The following is a 15,593-nucleotide window of genomic DNA, read 5'->3' as shown; positions in this document are numbered from 1 at the left end:
TGTGGGCTGAGGCATGCAACAAAATGCTTTATGTTCAGAACCGTAGCCCACATCAGATAATTGAGATGAAGACACTAGAGGAGGCTTATTCTGGTAAGATGCCAGATGTTGGTCGCTTAAGGATTTTTGGGCCATCGGTTTATTTCTATGTGACCAAAGATGCATGGAAGAAGCTTGAGCCAACAACAAAGTTGGGGATATTTGTGGGGTGCACTGATACATCCCACAACTACCAGTGTACATGCTGACTAGTCGGATGACAGTGGTTCGCAGGGATATCAGGTTCGATGAGGAGAAGGCCATGCAAGTATCCCTTGAGAGGGAGCTTGAGCTACATGCAGATGAGGAGCTTTTAGCTCTTAAGGTTGAGGGGCCTCAGATTGATGTGGAGCAGCCACATGCAGAGGTTCAGAGAGTGGAGACATCCACTCAGGTAGAGTCTTCCAGAGAGGGAAGAAAGCGCACTAGAGAGGCTGACAGATTGTTGGATGATGCACGAGAGAATGTGGGAGCACCCTATTCTCAGCGCAGACAGAGGAGGTCACCAGAGAGGTACACTAGATACATGGCACTTATGGGTGCATGTGTTGTGACAGAGCCATATTCCTTTCAGGAAGCATTGCAGCAGCCGGTTTGGGTTGATGCAATGGTGGAGGACTATGACTCCATAGTTCGAAACAGTGTTAGGGATGTGGTCTTGAGATTGGAGGACAAGTCAGTAGTGAGTTCCCATTGGATTTACAAGGTAAAGAAAGTTGCAAATGGTAGTGTGGAGAAGCATAAGGCCAGATTTGTGGCCCGTGGCTTTTCACAAGTAGAGGGGATTGACTATGATGAGACCTTTGCTCCTGTTGCAAGGTACTCGTCAATTAGATATATTTTGGCACTATCAACATAGATGGGCTGGAAGATCCATCAGATGGATCTTAACACTGCCTTCCTCAATGGCATGATTGAGGAAGAGGTGTACATAGAGCAACTCGAAGGTTTTGAAACCTTGGACCGTGAGTCGCATGTGTGCTGACTCAAGAGAGCATTGTATGGGCTGAAGTAAGCACCCCGTGCTTGGTACACCAGGATAGATAGCTACTTCACTGGGTTGGGCTTCATGAAGAGTGAAGCGGATGCGAACCTGTATCACATAGTGGTGGAAGGTAAGCTGTTGATCATTGTACTTTATGTAGATGATCTCATACTTACAGGTGATGAGAAACTCATCAAATCTTGCAAGAAGGACCTTGCAAGAGAGTTTGAGATGAAGGACATGGGGCTCATGCATTACATTCTTGGCATGGAGTTATGGCAAGGAGATGAGGAGTTGTTTGTATCTCAGGGCAAGTATGCCAACGAGATACTCAGGAAATTCTGCATGGAGAGCAGTAAACCCATGGAGACTCCTCTAGCTGGTAACTGGAGGAAGGAGGATGCTACTTCAGGGGAAGTAGTGGAAGCTACTGTTTACAGGCAGCTTGTGGGTAACTCATGTACTTGGTGAACACACGACCGGATATGTGCTATGCAGATAACCAACTTAGTAAAGCGATGGTTAGGCCTACCAAGATGTATTCGAAGGCGGCAAAGCATGTATTGAGATACCTCAGAGGCACTACTCAGTTTGGGTTATGGTATAGATGGACAGAGGGAGTGAAGCTTCAAGGCTTCATTGATGCAGATTGGGCAAGGAGTCCATCCGACAGGAAGAGCACATCAGGAGCGACCTTTAGTATTGGGTCAGCGACAGTTTCTTGGTACAACTGGAAACAGAGATTGGTGGCACTCAGTTTGACAGAGGTAGAGTATATGGCTGCAAGTAAGGCAACATGTGAGGCTATCTGGATGAGGAAGATCCTGGTTGGTTTGTTTGGTCAGCAGATGGATCCGACAATGATTTATTGTGATAATCAGAGTTGTATCAAACTCTTTGAAAATCTAGTCTTTCATGATCGGTCCAAGCATATTGATATCCGGTATCATCATCTCAGAGATTGTGTATTGAGGCGGATCATGTTGCTAGATTACATTCCCATAGAGGAGCAAGATGTTGAGATCTTGACAAAGTCATTGTCAAGATGTAAATTCGAGTTTCACAGAGACAGGATCGGGGTAGTTAATAATCCCTTTCTTGTTGAGAGGGAGTGTTGAGAAATGGCAACAAGAAATTCCAGTTTAATTTGTCCTTGAATTAAACTGTGAATTAAATTCAAATTCTATTTTGATAGCAACTTAAAATAGTTAAATTAAGTTTATTAAACCTAATTAAATTAGGAAATTCGAGTTGGAAGTCTTTTGGAAGTCATGTATATGTTCTCCTTACTTTGTAGGAGTCCAGTGTGAGTTAATTGTGAGTTGTAAAATAGAAGACTCAGTTTAATGAGTCAGTTCAGTTAAGTTAGTTCTCAAACTAATTGAGAACTAATAGTGAGTTAACAGCCAGTGGTGACACTAATGAACTCCACCAGTGCTACTCTAGTTAACTGAATATTTACTCATCAGAAACTCATGCATGTCGATTCTGAGAAAGACCTAGTTGAGACTAGAGTGCAGGGACATTGTATTATTTGTTTTAGATTTTTCTGAGTTGCACTGATAGTGCATGCATTCAAGAACTGATCCTTGAGGGATTGCGCTATTTTTAGAGGCTTTATTTCCCATTAAATACAAGCTATCCTTCATAAAAATTACACATTGGAATAGAGACTTGGAGAGCTTGTGAAGAGGCTAAGCTTTGGCCTTGAGCTTGTTTATGAGTTGGAGATTGAATTTGCTGAGTGTTGGGATTGTTCTATTGTAATTTCATCTTGATTTTCTGGATTAATACAAAACAGATAGTGGGGTTTGAGCTGTTGCTTTCCCCGGATATTTATTGTGTTATGTGCCTTTGATTCTCTTCCACTATTGACTATTGTTTGCTCGATGTTTTTGGACTTCCCTTGTAAAGAGTAGAAGTAGATTCTTGTCTCTTTCTTTAGCAAATTGCATTAGCTTGTGAATCGACGAGATTTTCTACATGGCATCATTGCAAGATTGTTTTTTGGACCGAGAGTTTGTAGAGAAGATCTGAAAATTTATGTGCAAAATTTTCAGAAACAAATTGCAGATCTGGATTCCTTGGGAAAAGATACCCAAATTCAAAAAAAAAATTGGCCAAATCGGACTTGGGATGAGGGAGATATCGTTGATTTAAAATCAGCTTTCTAGAGGAGATTTCAAAGTTTTGAGTTTTTGGGTTACAGGTGAAAGTCGAATTTGCAATACATACTTCAAGATTGGAAGATGGCGTTCCATGGGTTGACGCTTGAGTATGCCTTGGAAGGCAACTCAAATTTCATAGCCTCGAGGGACAGGATGGAGGTTGTGCTAGAGGACAATGGCTTGAAGGAATTTGTTGAATACGCAATTCCTAAGCCATCAGCTACTGATGCACAGAACTTGGCCTAGTGGAAGAAGTGTGTAGCGAAGGCAATGCGAATAATCTTTGAGGGAGTTCAAGATCATATTGTCTCGAGTCTCCATGGAAAGGAAACTCCACATGCTATGTGGAAAACATTGATGAGCTTGTATCAGAATAGCAGTGATCAAAGGAAGATGGCACTGAAGGATAAACTTCGTAAAATCAAGATGGAGAAAGGCGAGACGATTCCAAAGTACTTGACCAAGTTTAATCAATGTGGGGATGAACTTGGAAGTGTTGGAATAACGGTTTTCGAGGAGGATATGATGAGTCTTGCTCTTCTTGGACTCCCAAAGAGTTGGCATAGTGATCAGGACTCTGTCAATGGTCGGGAGAAGCTGCTAGATTGGGAACGATTATGGTCGGATTTGATGTAGGATGAGATCAGGAGGAACACTAGGGATGGCTTTTCATCAAAAACTGATGATGAAGAGAATCGTGCCTTAGTGATTAAGGCGAGGAAGGGGAAAGGTAAAATTTCCCATTCCGACTCAAATTCCTATCATGGAGGTTAGAAGAAGGACATGACGAAAGTTAAATGCTTTCATTGTCACAAGATGGGTCAATTTGCTACAAATTGTCCTTTGAAAAAGTCCAAGGAGAAGTCTTCAGGAGGAGCGGTAGGTGAGGCTTTGGCCTCCCAATTCGAATTGGACTTTTCTCTCATTGCATGCATGGTGTCTTCAATGATGGGAAGTGTTTGGTACTTAGACAGTTGAGCTTCTTTCCACATGATTGGCAACAAAGAGTTATTCAGTGAACTAGAGGAGAAAGATCTCAAAATGCATATCGAGATGGGTAATGACGGTAAGTATAGTGTTACTAGTGTGGGCACTATTACTTTTCAGAGGGAGCATGCGGCTCCACTCACCTTGAAGAATGCTATGCATGTACCCGGACTGACGAAGAACTTGGTATCCGTAGCCATGCTTGAGGAGAGAGGCTATGATGTGATCTTTTCGAAAGGACAGACATTCCTTCGACACATAGCCACGGGTCAAGTAAAGAAGATAAGTATTCGAGTTTAGAATATCTATAAGATAGAGTTAGAGGATTGTGTTGTTTTGAGTTCAAAAGTGGAAAAGATGTTGAGTTGAGACGTCGGTGAGTTGTGGCACAGGCAATTGGGCCACTTGCATCATGGGGCTTTGAAGATATTGCAACAAATCTCTACCGATCTTCCCAAAGGTACACTTGAGCAAGTTGATACATGCAAGGGTTGTACTGTGGGAGAATACACCAAGTCTTCTTTTGGAGACAGTCATTCGAATAGAGTCTATTCTAGAGAGAGTCCATTCAGATGTGTGTGGACCATTCTCGACAACATCCACGACCAAACACATGTATTATGCTATATTTGTTGATGACTATTCTCTTAAATGCTAGGTATTTTTTATGCAGACAAAGGATCAAACTTTCACAAAGTTTTGTGAGTTCAAAGCATTGGTAGAGAAAGAGTCTAGCAAGAAGGTTAAAGCTCTACGGAGTGATAACGATGGTGAGTATGTCTCCAATGAGTTTAAGAGCTTCTGTGCAGTGGAAGGGATTATACGAGAGTTGACGGCACCCCATAAGCCTCAACAAAATGGGGTTGCTGAGAGGAAGAATAGGAGCATAGTAGGGGCGACAAGGGAGATGTTGGATGATTAGGGCCTACCACTACACTTGTGGGTTGAGGCACGCAACACAGGGCCTTATGTTCAGAACTGTAGCCCAGATCAGATACTTGAGATGAAGACACTAGAGGAAGCTTATTTTGGTAAGAGGCCAGATGTTGGTCACTTGAGGATTTTTGGGTCATCGGTTTATTTCCATGTGGCCAAAGATGCACGAAATAAGCTTGAGCCAACAATAGAGTTGGGGATCTTTGTGGGGTACACTGATACACCCCACAACTATTTGGTGTACATGACGACCAGTGGGATGACAGTGGTTCGTAGGGATATCAAGTTCGATGAGGAGAAGGCCATGCGAGTATCCCTTGAGAGGGAGCTTGAGCTACATGCGGATGAGGAGGTTTTAGCTCCTAAGGTTGAGGGGCCTCAGATTGATGTGGAGTAGCCACGTGTAGAGGTTTAGAGAGTGCAGACATCCACTCAGGTAGAGTCTTCCAGAGAGGGAAGAAAGCGCACTAGAGAGACTGACAGATTGTTGGATGATACATGGGAGAATGTGGGAGCACCCTATTCTCAGCGCAGACAAAGGAGGTTACCAGAGAGGTACACTGGATACATGGCACTTATGGGTGCATGTGTTGTGACAGAGCCATGTTCCTTTCAGGAAGCATTGCAGCAGCTGGTTTGGGTTGATGTGATGGTGGAGGAGTATGACTCCATAGTTCGAAACAGTGTTTGGGATGTGATACCGAGACCGAAGGACAAGTTAGTATTGAGCTGCCATTGGCTTTACAAGGTAAATCAAGCTGCAGATGGTAGTGTGGAGAAGCATAAGGCCAGATTTGTGGCCCGTGGCTTTTCACAGGTAGAGGGAATTGACTATGATGAGACCTTTGCTCCTGTTGCAAGGTACTTGTCAATCAGATATTTTGGCACTATTAGCATAGATGGGTTGGAAGATCCATCAGATGGATGTGAAGACTGCCTTCCTCAATGGCATGATTGAGGAAGAGGTGTACATAGAGCCAGCCGAAGGTTTTGAAACATTGGATCGTGAGTCGCATGTGTGTTGACTCAAGAGAGCGTTGTATGCGTTGAAGCAAGCACCCTGTGCTTGGTACACCAGGATAGATAGATACTTCACTGGGTTGGGTTTCACGAAGAGTGAAGTGGATGCAAACCAGTATCACATAGTGGTGGAAGGTAAGCTGTTGATCATTGTACTTTATGTAGATGATCTCATACTGACAGGTGATGAGAAGCTCATCAAATCTTGCAAGAAGGACCTTGCAAGAGTGTTTGAGATGAAGGACATGGGGCTCATGCATTACTTTCTTGGCATGGAGGTATGGCTGGGAGATGAGGAGTTGTTTATATCTCAGGGCAAGTATGCTAACGAGATACTCAGGAGGTTCCACATGGAGAGTAGTAAACCTATGGAGACTCCTCTAGTTGGTAACTGGAAGAAGGAGGATGCTACTTTAGGGGAAGTAGTGGAAGCTACTATTTATAGGCAGCTTGTGGGTTCACTCATGCACTTGGTGAACACATGATCGGATATGTGCTATGCAGATAACCAACTTAGTAAAGCGATGGTTAGGCCTACCAAGCTATATTGGAAGGCAGGAAAGCATGTATTGAGATACCTCAGAGGCACTAATTAGTTTGGGTTATGGTATAGACGGACAAAGGGAGTGAAGCTTCAAGGCTTCACCGATGTCGATTGGGCAGGGAGTCCATCCGACAAGAATAGCACATCAGGAGGGATATTTAGTATTGGGTCAGCGATAGTTTCTTGGTACTACAAGAAACAGAGATCGGTTGCACTTTGTTCGGCAGAGGTAGAGTACATGGCTGCAAGTCAGGCAACATGTGAGGCTATCTGGATGAGGAAGATCCTGGTTGGTTTGTTTGGTCAGTAGATGGATCCGTCAATGATTTATTGTGATAATTGGAGTTGTATCAAACTCTTTGAAAATCCAATTCTTTCATGATTGGTCCAAGCATATTGATTTTCGGTATCATCATCTTAGAGATTGTGTATTGAGGCGGATCATGTTGTTAGATTACATTCGCATATAGGAGCAAGATGTCGACATCTTGACAAAGTTATTGTCAAGATGTAAATTCGAGTTTCACAGAGACAGGATCGGGGTAGTTGATAATCCCTTTCTTGTTGAGAGGGAGTGTTGAGAAATAGCAACAAGAAATTCCAGTTTAATTTGTCCTTGAACTACTGTGAATTAAATTCAAATTCTATTCTCATAGCAACTTAAAATAGTTAAATTATGTTTATTAAACTTACTTAACTTAGGAAATTCGAGTTGGAAGTCTTTTGGAAGTCATGTATATGTTCTCCCTACTTTGTAGGAGTTCAATGTGAGTTAATTGTGAGTTGTAAAATAGAAGACTTAGTTTCATGAGTCAGTTCAGTTAAATTAGTTCTCGAACTGATTGAGAGAACTAATAGTGAGTTAACAGTCAATGGTGACACTAATGAACTCCACCATTGCTACTCTAGTTAACTGAATATTTACTCGTCAGTAACTCACGCATGTCTATTATGAGAAAGACCCAGTTGAGACTAGAGTGCAAGGACAATGTACTATTTGTTTTAGATTTTTCTAAGTTGCACTGATAGTGCATGCATTCAGGAACTGATCCTTGAGGGATTGCACTATTTTTAGAGGCTTTATTTCCCTTTAAATACAAGCTATCCTTCATAGGAATTACACATTGGAATAGAGACTTGGAGAGCTTGTGAAGAGCTAAGATTTGGCCTTAAACTTGCTTATATGAGTTGGAGATTGAATTTGCCGAGTGCTGGGATTGTTCTAGAGAGAACAAGCATTGTAATTTCATCTTGATTTTCCGGATTAATACAAAATAGATAGTGGGGTTTTGAGCTGTGGCTTTCCCCAGATATTTATTGTGTTATGTGCCTTTTATTCTCTTCCTCTATTGATTATTGTTTGCTCGATGTTTATGGGCTTCCACTGTAAAGAGTAGAAGTAGATTCTTGTCTCTTGCTTTAGCAAATTGCATTAGCTTGTGAATCTACAAGATTTTCTACAAATGCTTTTGCTTCTCGAGCTGCATTTAAGGGATATGGCCATCAAATATGTGGGTTTGTAATATTCCTTGTGGGAAATATTAAGTGATAACAACAAATAAAGCATAAACATGTAACCATAAAACTAACACATCAACATAATGATAAATTGCACTAGATATTGTACCAAGAGCTGAGCCATTTTATTAACTGATAAAATGTTATAAATAAAAATATATGTAAAATAATATAAATGATGTAAACCTATAATAATAATAAATAATGATTAATTAGTAACTAGTTAATGAAAGGTATTTCCCTAAGGACATAACTGTTGGTGAAAAGGTACCTATCTAGGGTATATAAGCCGACCCTCAGCGTCATTGTAATCATATCATATCTCATCAATTTTTATATAATATTTAATATACAATTACTATCCTATTATGGATGTTTACGTCTTCCAAGTCTTTTGAAGATTACTCCGCTGTGTATATAAACCTTGTTCGTTACATTCGTATCAGAGCCATGTTGGCAGATCTTGGCCTTTGGCCATCAACTATTCGTCACAACTAAAACGTTTCGCTACACGAGTTGGAGTTTCTCCGTTTTCGGTTAGGACCTTGGCCACTTAAAATAAATAAATAAATAAATAAAGAAGTTAAAATAAAAGAATTGGAAAAAAGATTATAAAAGAAAAGATTTAGTTTTTTGTTTTGTTTAATTAATAAAAAATAAGTAAATAAATAAGGCGTTTGGCCATTGACATTTCAATGATTCTAGTAGAAAAACTAGTTTGATGTATAAATTTTGAATGTGATCATTCATATATATAAAGAGGTTCTACATTATTGATAAAAAGTGCATGATAAAGTCAGAAGGGAATCTTTCCAAATATCTTTAAAACCATATGTAAGAGAGGGAAGAGTAGATAAGATTATCTTGATTCTTCATTAAGTGGTTTACAAGCTCGTTGTTTTAGCAACCCATGGTAATTGCCCATGGTATTTTCAAGGTAAAAGAAGAACAAAAGGAATACACAATCTCTTTATGTGAATGGTAAATTTTACTTTTTACGTGGAGAAAATTCACCGAGTCAAAGACACATAAGTGGACATATATTTTATGCTATACCCCAAAAAGGTGAATAGCCACGTTTCACTAGGGTTGTAACTTTTGAAAAAGAAAAAAAAAGATTATAAATATATACAGAAAAGAAAGTTTATAAAAAAAATGAAATAAGGTTAAAAAAGAAAAAAAAGTTAAAAAAAATTATAAAATAAAATAAGAGAAAGGGTTGAAGTAAGAAGAAGGAAGGGGAAAATTCCAATTCAATTATAAAAGGAGTAATTAAAATAAATCAAAATTAAGGAAGCATTTTTCAAGAGTAAAGGGAGGAAAAAAAACCAAATTATTGACTAATACAAATAGGTTCATTCATCGAAAAAAGAAAAAAATGGGGCCTAATTCGAAAATAAAGGAAGGAAGTTCTCCTATAAAGGTATCCCAATTGTAGATCTTAGATTATTTACATTAAAAGGGTGTATCTAAAGGAAAGAGATTAGTATCGCAATTAGTCTAGACTCTAAACATCGAGGATAATTACATTAGTATTAATTTGGCAAATCAATTATTAGTTCTAGAGCCAAATATAGACGACTGAAAAGGTCTTTTTGGCGGAAAAGAATATGAAATTAATAATTTACAAGTGACAATTGATCATTATGAGTACATATTTCAATTCCATGTTGTAACTATGCTTGACAAAGATGTTGACATAATTCTTGGTTGACCTTGGTTCAAGGAATTAGGTCCGTTCATTTTAAACACAGAAAACAAACTCTTGATGTTCCCTTACAAGAAGAAGATTGTCACGTTCCAAGACATGACAATGAAATCAGAACTGATAATGCCTTCATCAAGAGATCTTAAGGATATTGCAAAACTAATGTTTGAAGAGAATCTAGAAACAATATTAAAGAAGCAGAAAGAGCTTGAATAAGTCATATCCAACAAAAATAAGGAAAATTCTTGTATGAAGGAGCATAATTAGAAACTAATTACACAAGTGAGAAAATGTAAGGCTAAGAAACACCAGTTAGAACAAGAAAAGGAAATTTATGAAAAGAAACTCAAAGAAAGTCTATCAGGAAAAGGAGAGGAAAGTTTATGCTTAAAGAACCTTAACCAAAGGTTATTAGAACAATTCAAGTGTTTAAAAGATGAAAATCTTGAAGACCAAAATAAAGTTGATTTATAAAATGAGGAACTCTTATGTCTCAGAAACCATAATCAAAGTCTACTCACTCAAATTAAGAAATTTAAGGATGATAAGAAATCATTGAAAAACAAATTCGAAGAACTTATCACGAAAGAAGTGTTGAAGTTTTAGTCCAAATGGAAGAAAGAGGAACAAATACCGATTCAGTCAATATCTCAACTCAAGAAGATGGGAGACCAATAGAAATTAAAATATATTCAGAAGCTGTAGTTCAAACAGTGGAAATTCCAAGTGATGATTCAGTAGCCAATTCAACTACAACAATACCTGAAGTAAATCAAGAAACTGCCACACACAAGATAAGGGAAAGTCCAACCAAAAGAACTCCTTATTGATGTCCGAATCACAAAAGCAGACAACTAAGTCAGTCTACATATTTGAACCAATCAGAACGAAAGCAACAGATTTATGTTCCAAGGAATACTGAAGTTTGCAGAATCCAGTCCTATGATAACAATTCATTACCAATTTCTAGTGATCAAAACATTCCACAAAAGATTAATCTAGGATGGTCAGATCCATTCTTAGCCCGACAATTTTATCTATCACTTGGAGGATCCTATCGTCTTGTGTCAATGAGGATGACAATTCCGCAACGAGAAGACACTCAAAACAGGAAAAGAGATCAAGCCCTTTCATCAGTAAGCTTTGAGGACAAAGCTTTTTGAAGAGGAAGACAATGTTATGAATAAAAATATATATAAAATAATATAAATGATGTAAAACTATAATAATAATAAATAATGATTAATTAGTAACTAGTTAATGAAAAGGTATGTCCCTAAGGACATAACCGTTGGTATATAAGCAGGCCCTCACCCTCATTGTAATCATTTCATATCTCCTCAATTTTTATATAATATTCGGAGTTGCACGAAACGTCGAAATGTTCCGGAGTTTCCGAAACGGGTACATTTAGAAACTTCACCTCCCAAAAATGGAAACGTCGGGCGAAATGTCATATATATATATATATATAGATATATATAGATAGATAAGTGAATAACACATTATCTTGCAAAAAAAAAGGGAATAAGACCCTTAGATGACAATTTAGAAGGAAAAACAAGCCTATATTAACTCTCATAGATGATTACATGATGGTCAAGCTTCGGCCAAGTTTCAGAGTTTCGGGTACGGGTACGACCCGAAACGGCGGGTTCTTAGAAGTTTCGTGCAACATAGATAATATTTAATGTACAATCACTATCCTATTATGGATGTTTACGTCTTCCATGTCTTTTGAAGATTCTCCCTTGAGGTATATCTCTAATCTCCACAATTCTTCTTCCTTCTTCCCTTGCGTGGGCTAAGCCAAAAACCCCTACGCACTTCCAAATGAAGAGAATTTCGTTCCACAGATTGGTTGTTCTCTATCCCTACAAAATCACCACAAAATTCCCAGCTCCAACTAGGAAAATCCTCTTGCAAATAACCCAAACTCTAACTCGCTGTATGCTGGACCACAATGAATAACTCGAATTGCCCCTTCGCTTAGGAAATATGCAGACCTGGGAATACTGCTGTCAATGAAGCTCTATGAAAGCCCAACAATGGACTCTCTGAATTGTCAACTAGGGAGGCACTTAAAGTCCTCTGAAGATGGGGTGGAATCCCGCCTAGAATTCCTGTGCTAAACAACACTCCACCCTTGTGCTAAACAATTCCAAGAGAAGATGAAGCGTTAAGTGTAATAGTCAAAATATGGTCCACAAAATGAGTCCCTCTTATATTTTCTCTCCATCCGTCTAGACTCCTTTTAGTATAATTTTATTGGTGGGGGCCATTTTCCACTTAGTTACCTTTTCCACCATTTTAATAAAATAATAATTTGCTGGCAATCCTTAATAAAATAATACTTGCCACCTTTCTCCAAAATACTAGTTGCCCCTTTTAATTAATATTACCAAAATTGGGCAAAATTCCCATGCTCACAAAATTGGGGATATTACAGGGTTGAACAATATATTAAAGCTATCAACAACTTTACAATATGGAAATGAAATCACTATCTGACTTAGGCAGTTTTGCTATACAATTTGATGAGATTTTTGAAAGACTAGGAAATTGCAACTCAATCCGTTCTTCAATGAGACTTACCCTTCAGTCATCCTTGAAGTAATGGACATTATTGGTTGTCAGGATGATTGGACGATGAAGGACATTTTTGGAACTGAGAAAGTGAAAAGTCCTCTTCGATTATTGTATTTTAGGGACAAGTTATTGATTGGAAATATATTTGTGATCAAAACAAGAGGCTGAGATATAGTCTTCGGTGAGCTAAATGTGGGTTTTGTCCTGATTCCTTGATGTTCATTTAACTTCAAAGGTCCTATGGGTTTTTATGTAGTAAACCAAGGTAAGCTACTCATCTTGATTGATTGAAATTTGGCTAAAATAAGATTTTCATTTTAGTGATAAATACAAGTCATAAAGCAAACGTAGTAGAACCAAAAATACTAACGTATACAAGTGAGTAAAAGAAACAATGAAAGAAAAAAATGCTATTCCATATAAATTCTAACAATTACTTAGTAAATAGCCTTTAACTTCTTATAACACGAAACAAACGAATACTAACTATAACTGAAAATATTCAACCCAAAATTAATGGCCTTATGTTTCCTGTGCTTCTATCCCGACTGAATTGCTTTACTGTGTTTTTTTTTTGGAGCTATGCTTTAGAGCTTTTCTTACTCCATTCAAGTCTCTGTTCAAGCTTTGGGTACTATAACCTTTTGTTTTCTGATATGTAGATATATGATGTTTCACAGGTGCTGTTCTTAAGGAAAAGTTGCTGTTACTAGGATCAGCAGGCATTTTAGCAGATCATCATCTCCAGATGCAACTGCAGGTTCAACAGGCCAAAGGGTAAGGGTTCTTATTTATATCCATTGCGAGGGTCAAAGTCTCCCGATGGCACTCAAAATCAATTTTTAAATACAAGTCTTCAATGTTTGACCAGTATGGCTTATGTCCTGTATGTTGGTTTAAACTCATATTTGCTGTTACTTCTACTGATAGCAACACATTAGCATGAATGTACACACACAGATACACAGTGCACTAGAACTTTTTTAACCAGAGAACTCTCTTGGAGCATAAAACTCTAGATATCATTATATAAGAAATTTTACAACTTCTACATCACAACTGCTTTGCACTTCATGCTGCCATAATGTTCACCATAACATTTGGCGTCTCTCTTTATTGGCCTTGGAAATTTCCTGCATCCTCTTTGACTAGACTATCTCAACTTAGCTTCTTTGCAAGTTTGGCTCTCCAGTGGTTTGACTTATCGCTTGGGCACTTGGTAGCTCGGCCCACAAAGGCCCTTGACTCCTGCTCTAGCTCTTGGCTATGCCTTAGCTTGGCTCTCTTTCTTCAGTAACAACTTTCTGAGTTACTTCTACAATGCTCTCTGCTACTGTGCCTTTCACTCACTCTTGGCTTTTTGATTCACGCTCATTTTCATGAACTGAACCTCTTTTCCTTTAACCTCGATGAATGTTGAAGGATTTGATGGTTACAAGCTCATCAGGAAACCTCTAGAGTCTTACTTGTTTCTCTACCAATCGACCAAATATTCATCAAGATACTGTTCACTTCTTGATTGTTTTTGGTCACCAAGAATCCAATCGACACTTGAAATGACTCAATTGGAATATTTTTGTAATTGCCCTCTTTTCCCCATTTTTGACGGTTGTGTTGATGTGGTGCCCATGTGCTTCACACGTGCTAATCTAAGAGTGGTTGCAGTCCTTGAGGTGGTTGCTGTCATGGCCCTCTGTGATTGCCTTTATATTGTGATGGAGATGGCCTAGTGCTATCTCAAATGTTGTTAAAAGCGCGAGCGGGATTAAATCGGCGCCGGGAATAAAGCGGAAAAAATCGGAAAAAGCGGGAAAAAAGCGTTTGGTACAAAAATATTCATTTTTTTTTCATTTTTTTTCAATTTTTTTAATATCTAAACCATCTACAACATAAAATAAATACATTGACACATAAATATGATAAAAAAACTAATATATAAGATGTTTAATATCATTTCTAGCGCTAAAATCACACATAACATTGAATCATGTCCTGAATAGTAAGTCCTGACTCATGAGTCCCAGCTCAGCCTCAAAATATCAACAAAAAATATAATAATGTATCTCATCATGTCATAATGTCATATACAATAAAATGAAAGTCTAATGACCAAAAAAAAATCCAAATTTTCATTATAAAATGACCAAAAAAAATCCAAATTTTCATTATAAAACTCGCTGCCCCGCGCCCCCGAGCTTTTTTGCGAAAAAAGCGGCAAAAAAATTTTTAGGCGCTTTTTTCCCATAAAAAGCGCGCTTTTTGATTTAATCGCGCTTTTAACAACACTGATTCTCACCTTGCCAAAGCTTGATTGGTTTTTTCTGTCGCATCCCCTGCACCCTAAACTCTAGCCTCAGAAGTTTGATGCTCTTGCATTATTTGTATTTGCATTCTGGATTTTGGAGTCATTCTTCTTGTACATTTTTCTTCTAGATCTGCTTTCTGCTACAAGTGTCCAGTTTTCAGATCTCAACCTAGATCAATGCTTTCTTTTTGTGGCTTGCTTTATAAAGGTTCTGTTTTTGTGCTTCCAGATTGTATTGGCGCTATTTATGCTACTATGCAAGACTTCCATTGACTAACATTTGTGGTCATTGATTGGACATTAATAAAATTATCTTATCTAATTTATCATTTTGTTTTATATGGGAGTTTTGGTATTGCCACCTTCTAAAGAAAATCCTGCCAACAAAATCTTTTGCTTGGTAAAGGAACCAATCTTCTGCTTGGTGAGATTGAAACAGTCCTCTGCCCAACGAATTAAACCCACCCTTTGCTTAATCCTTGATGAGCGAAGTCACTGGACACGTCCCTCCCCCCACGTGTTGCGAGTCTTGTGTGTCCGACACGATTCAAGCCTGACACGTGTCCTATTCGTAGGACATGAGCCCTACTGGTGTCTCGAAATTTGGACACATGTCTTGTGAAAAAAACATCCTGAAATCGATTTATTGCATCATTCTCACGCAATTCATTCACAATTTTGGAGCTCTCATAGTTTTTGAAGTGAAGCTAAGGGCAATTAGGCAATGTTATAAGCGATTCTAAGTGTTGGGAAGTGGATTTGTCCAAGCCCTACTAATGCTATTAATGGTAATG

The 15,593-nt window shown here is 38.5% G+C and overlaps 1 protein-coding gene across 1 annotated transcript in view; it reads left to right on the top strand.

The window, feature by feature from the left end:
• Positions 1 to 15,593, top strand: part of LOC149222743 (Transducin/WD40 repeat-like superfamily protein) — a 240,266-nt gene that overhangs the window by 192,087 nt on the left and 32,586 nt on the right. Inside the window, exon 10 of the mRNA XM_089385608.1 lies at positions 13,175 to 13,271. Coding sequence (XP_089241734.1) covers positions 13,175 to 13,271 — 97 coding nt within the window. The remainder of the gene's footprint in view (positions 1 to 13,174; positions 13,272 to 15,593) is intronic.

Source organism: Pinus tabuliformis, chromosome Q (assembly GCF_031772625.1).
Source record: "Pinus tabuliformis cultivar Carrire ecotype Pingquan chromosome Q, CPIR1, whole genome shotgun sequence".
NCBI classification, from domain to species: domain Eukaryota; kingdom Viridiplantae; phylum Streptophyta; class Pinopsida; order Pinales; family Pinaceae; genus Pinus; species Pinus tabuliformis.
Note: the sequence above shows the minus strand (reverse complement) of the source record. Positions and strands in the feature narration are given on the sequence as shown.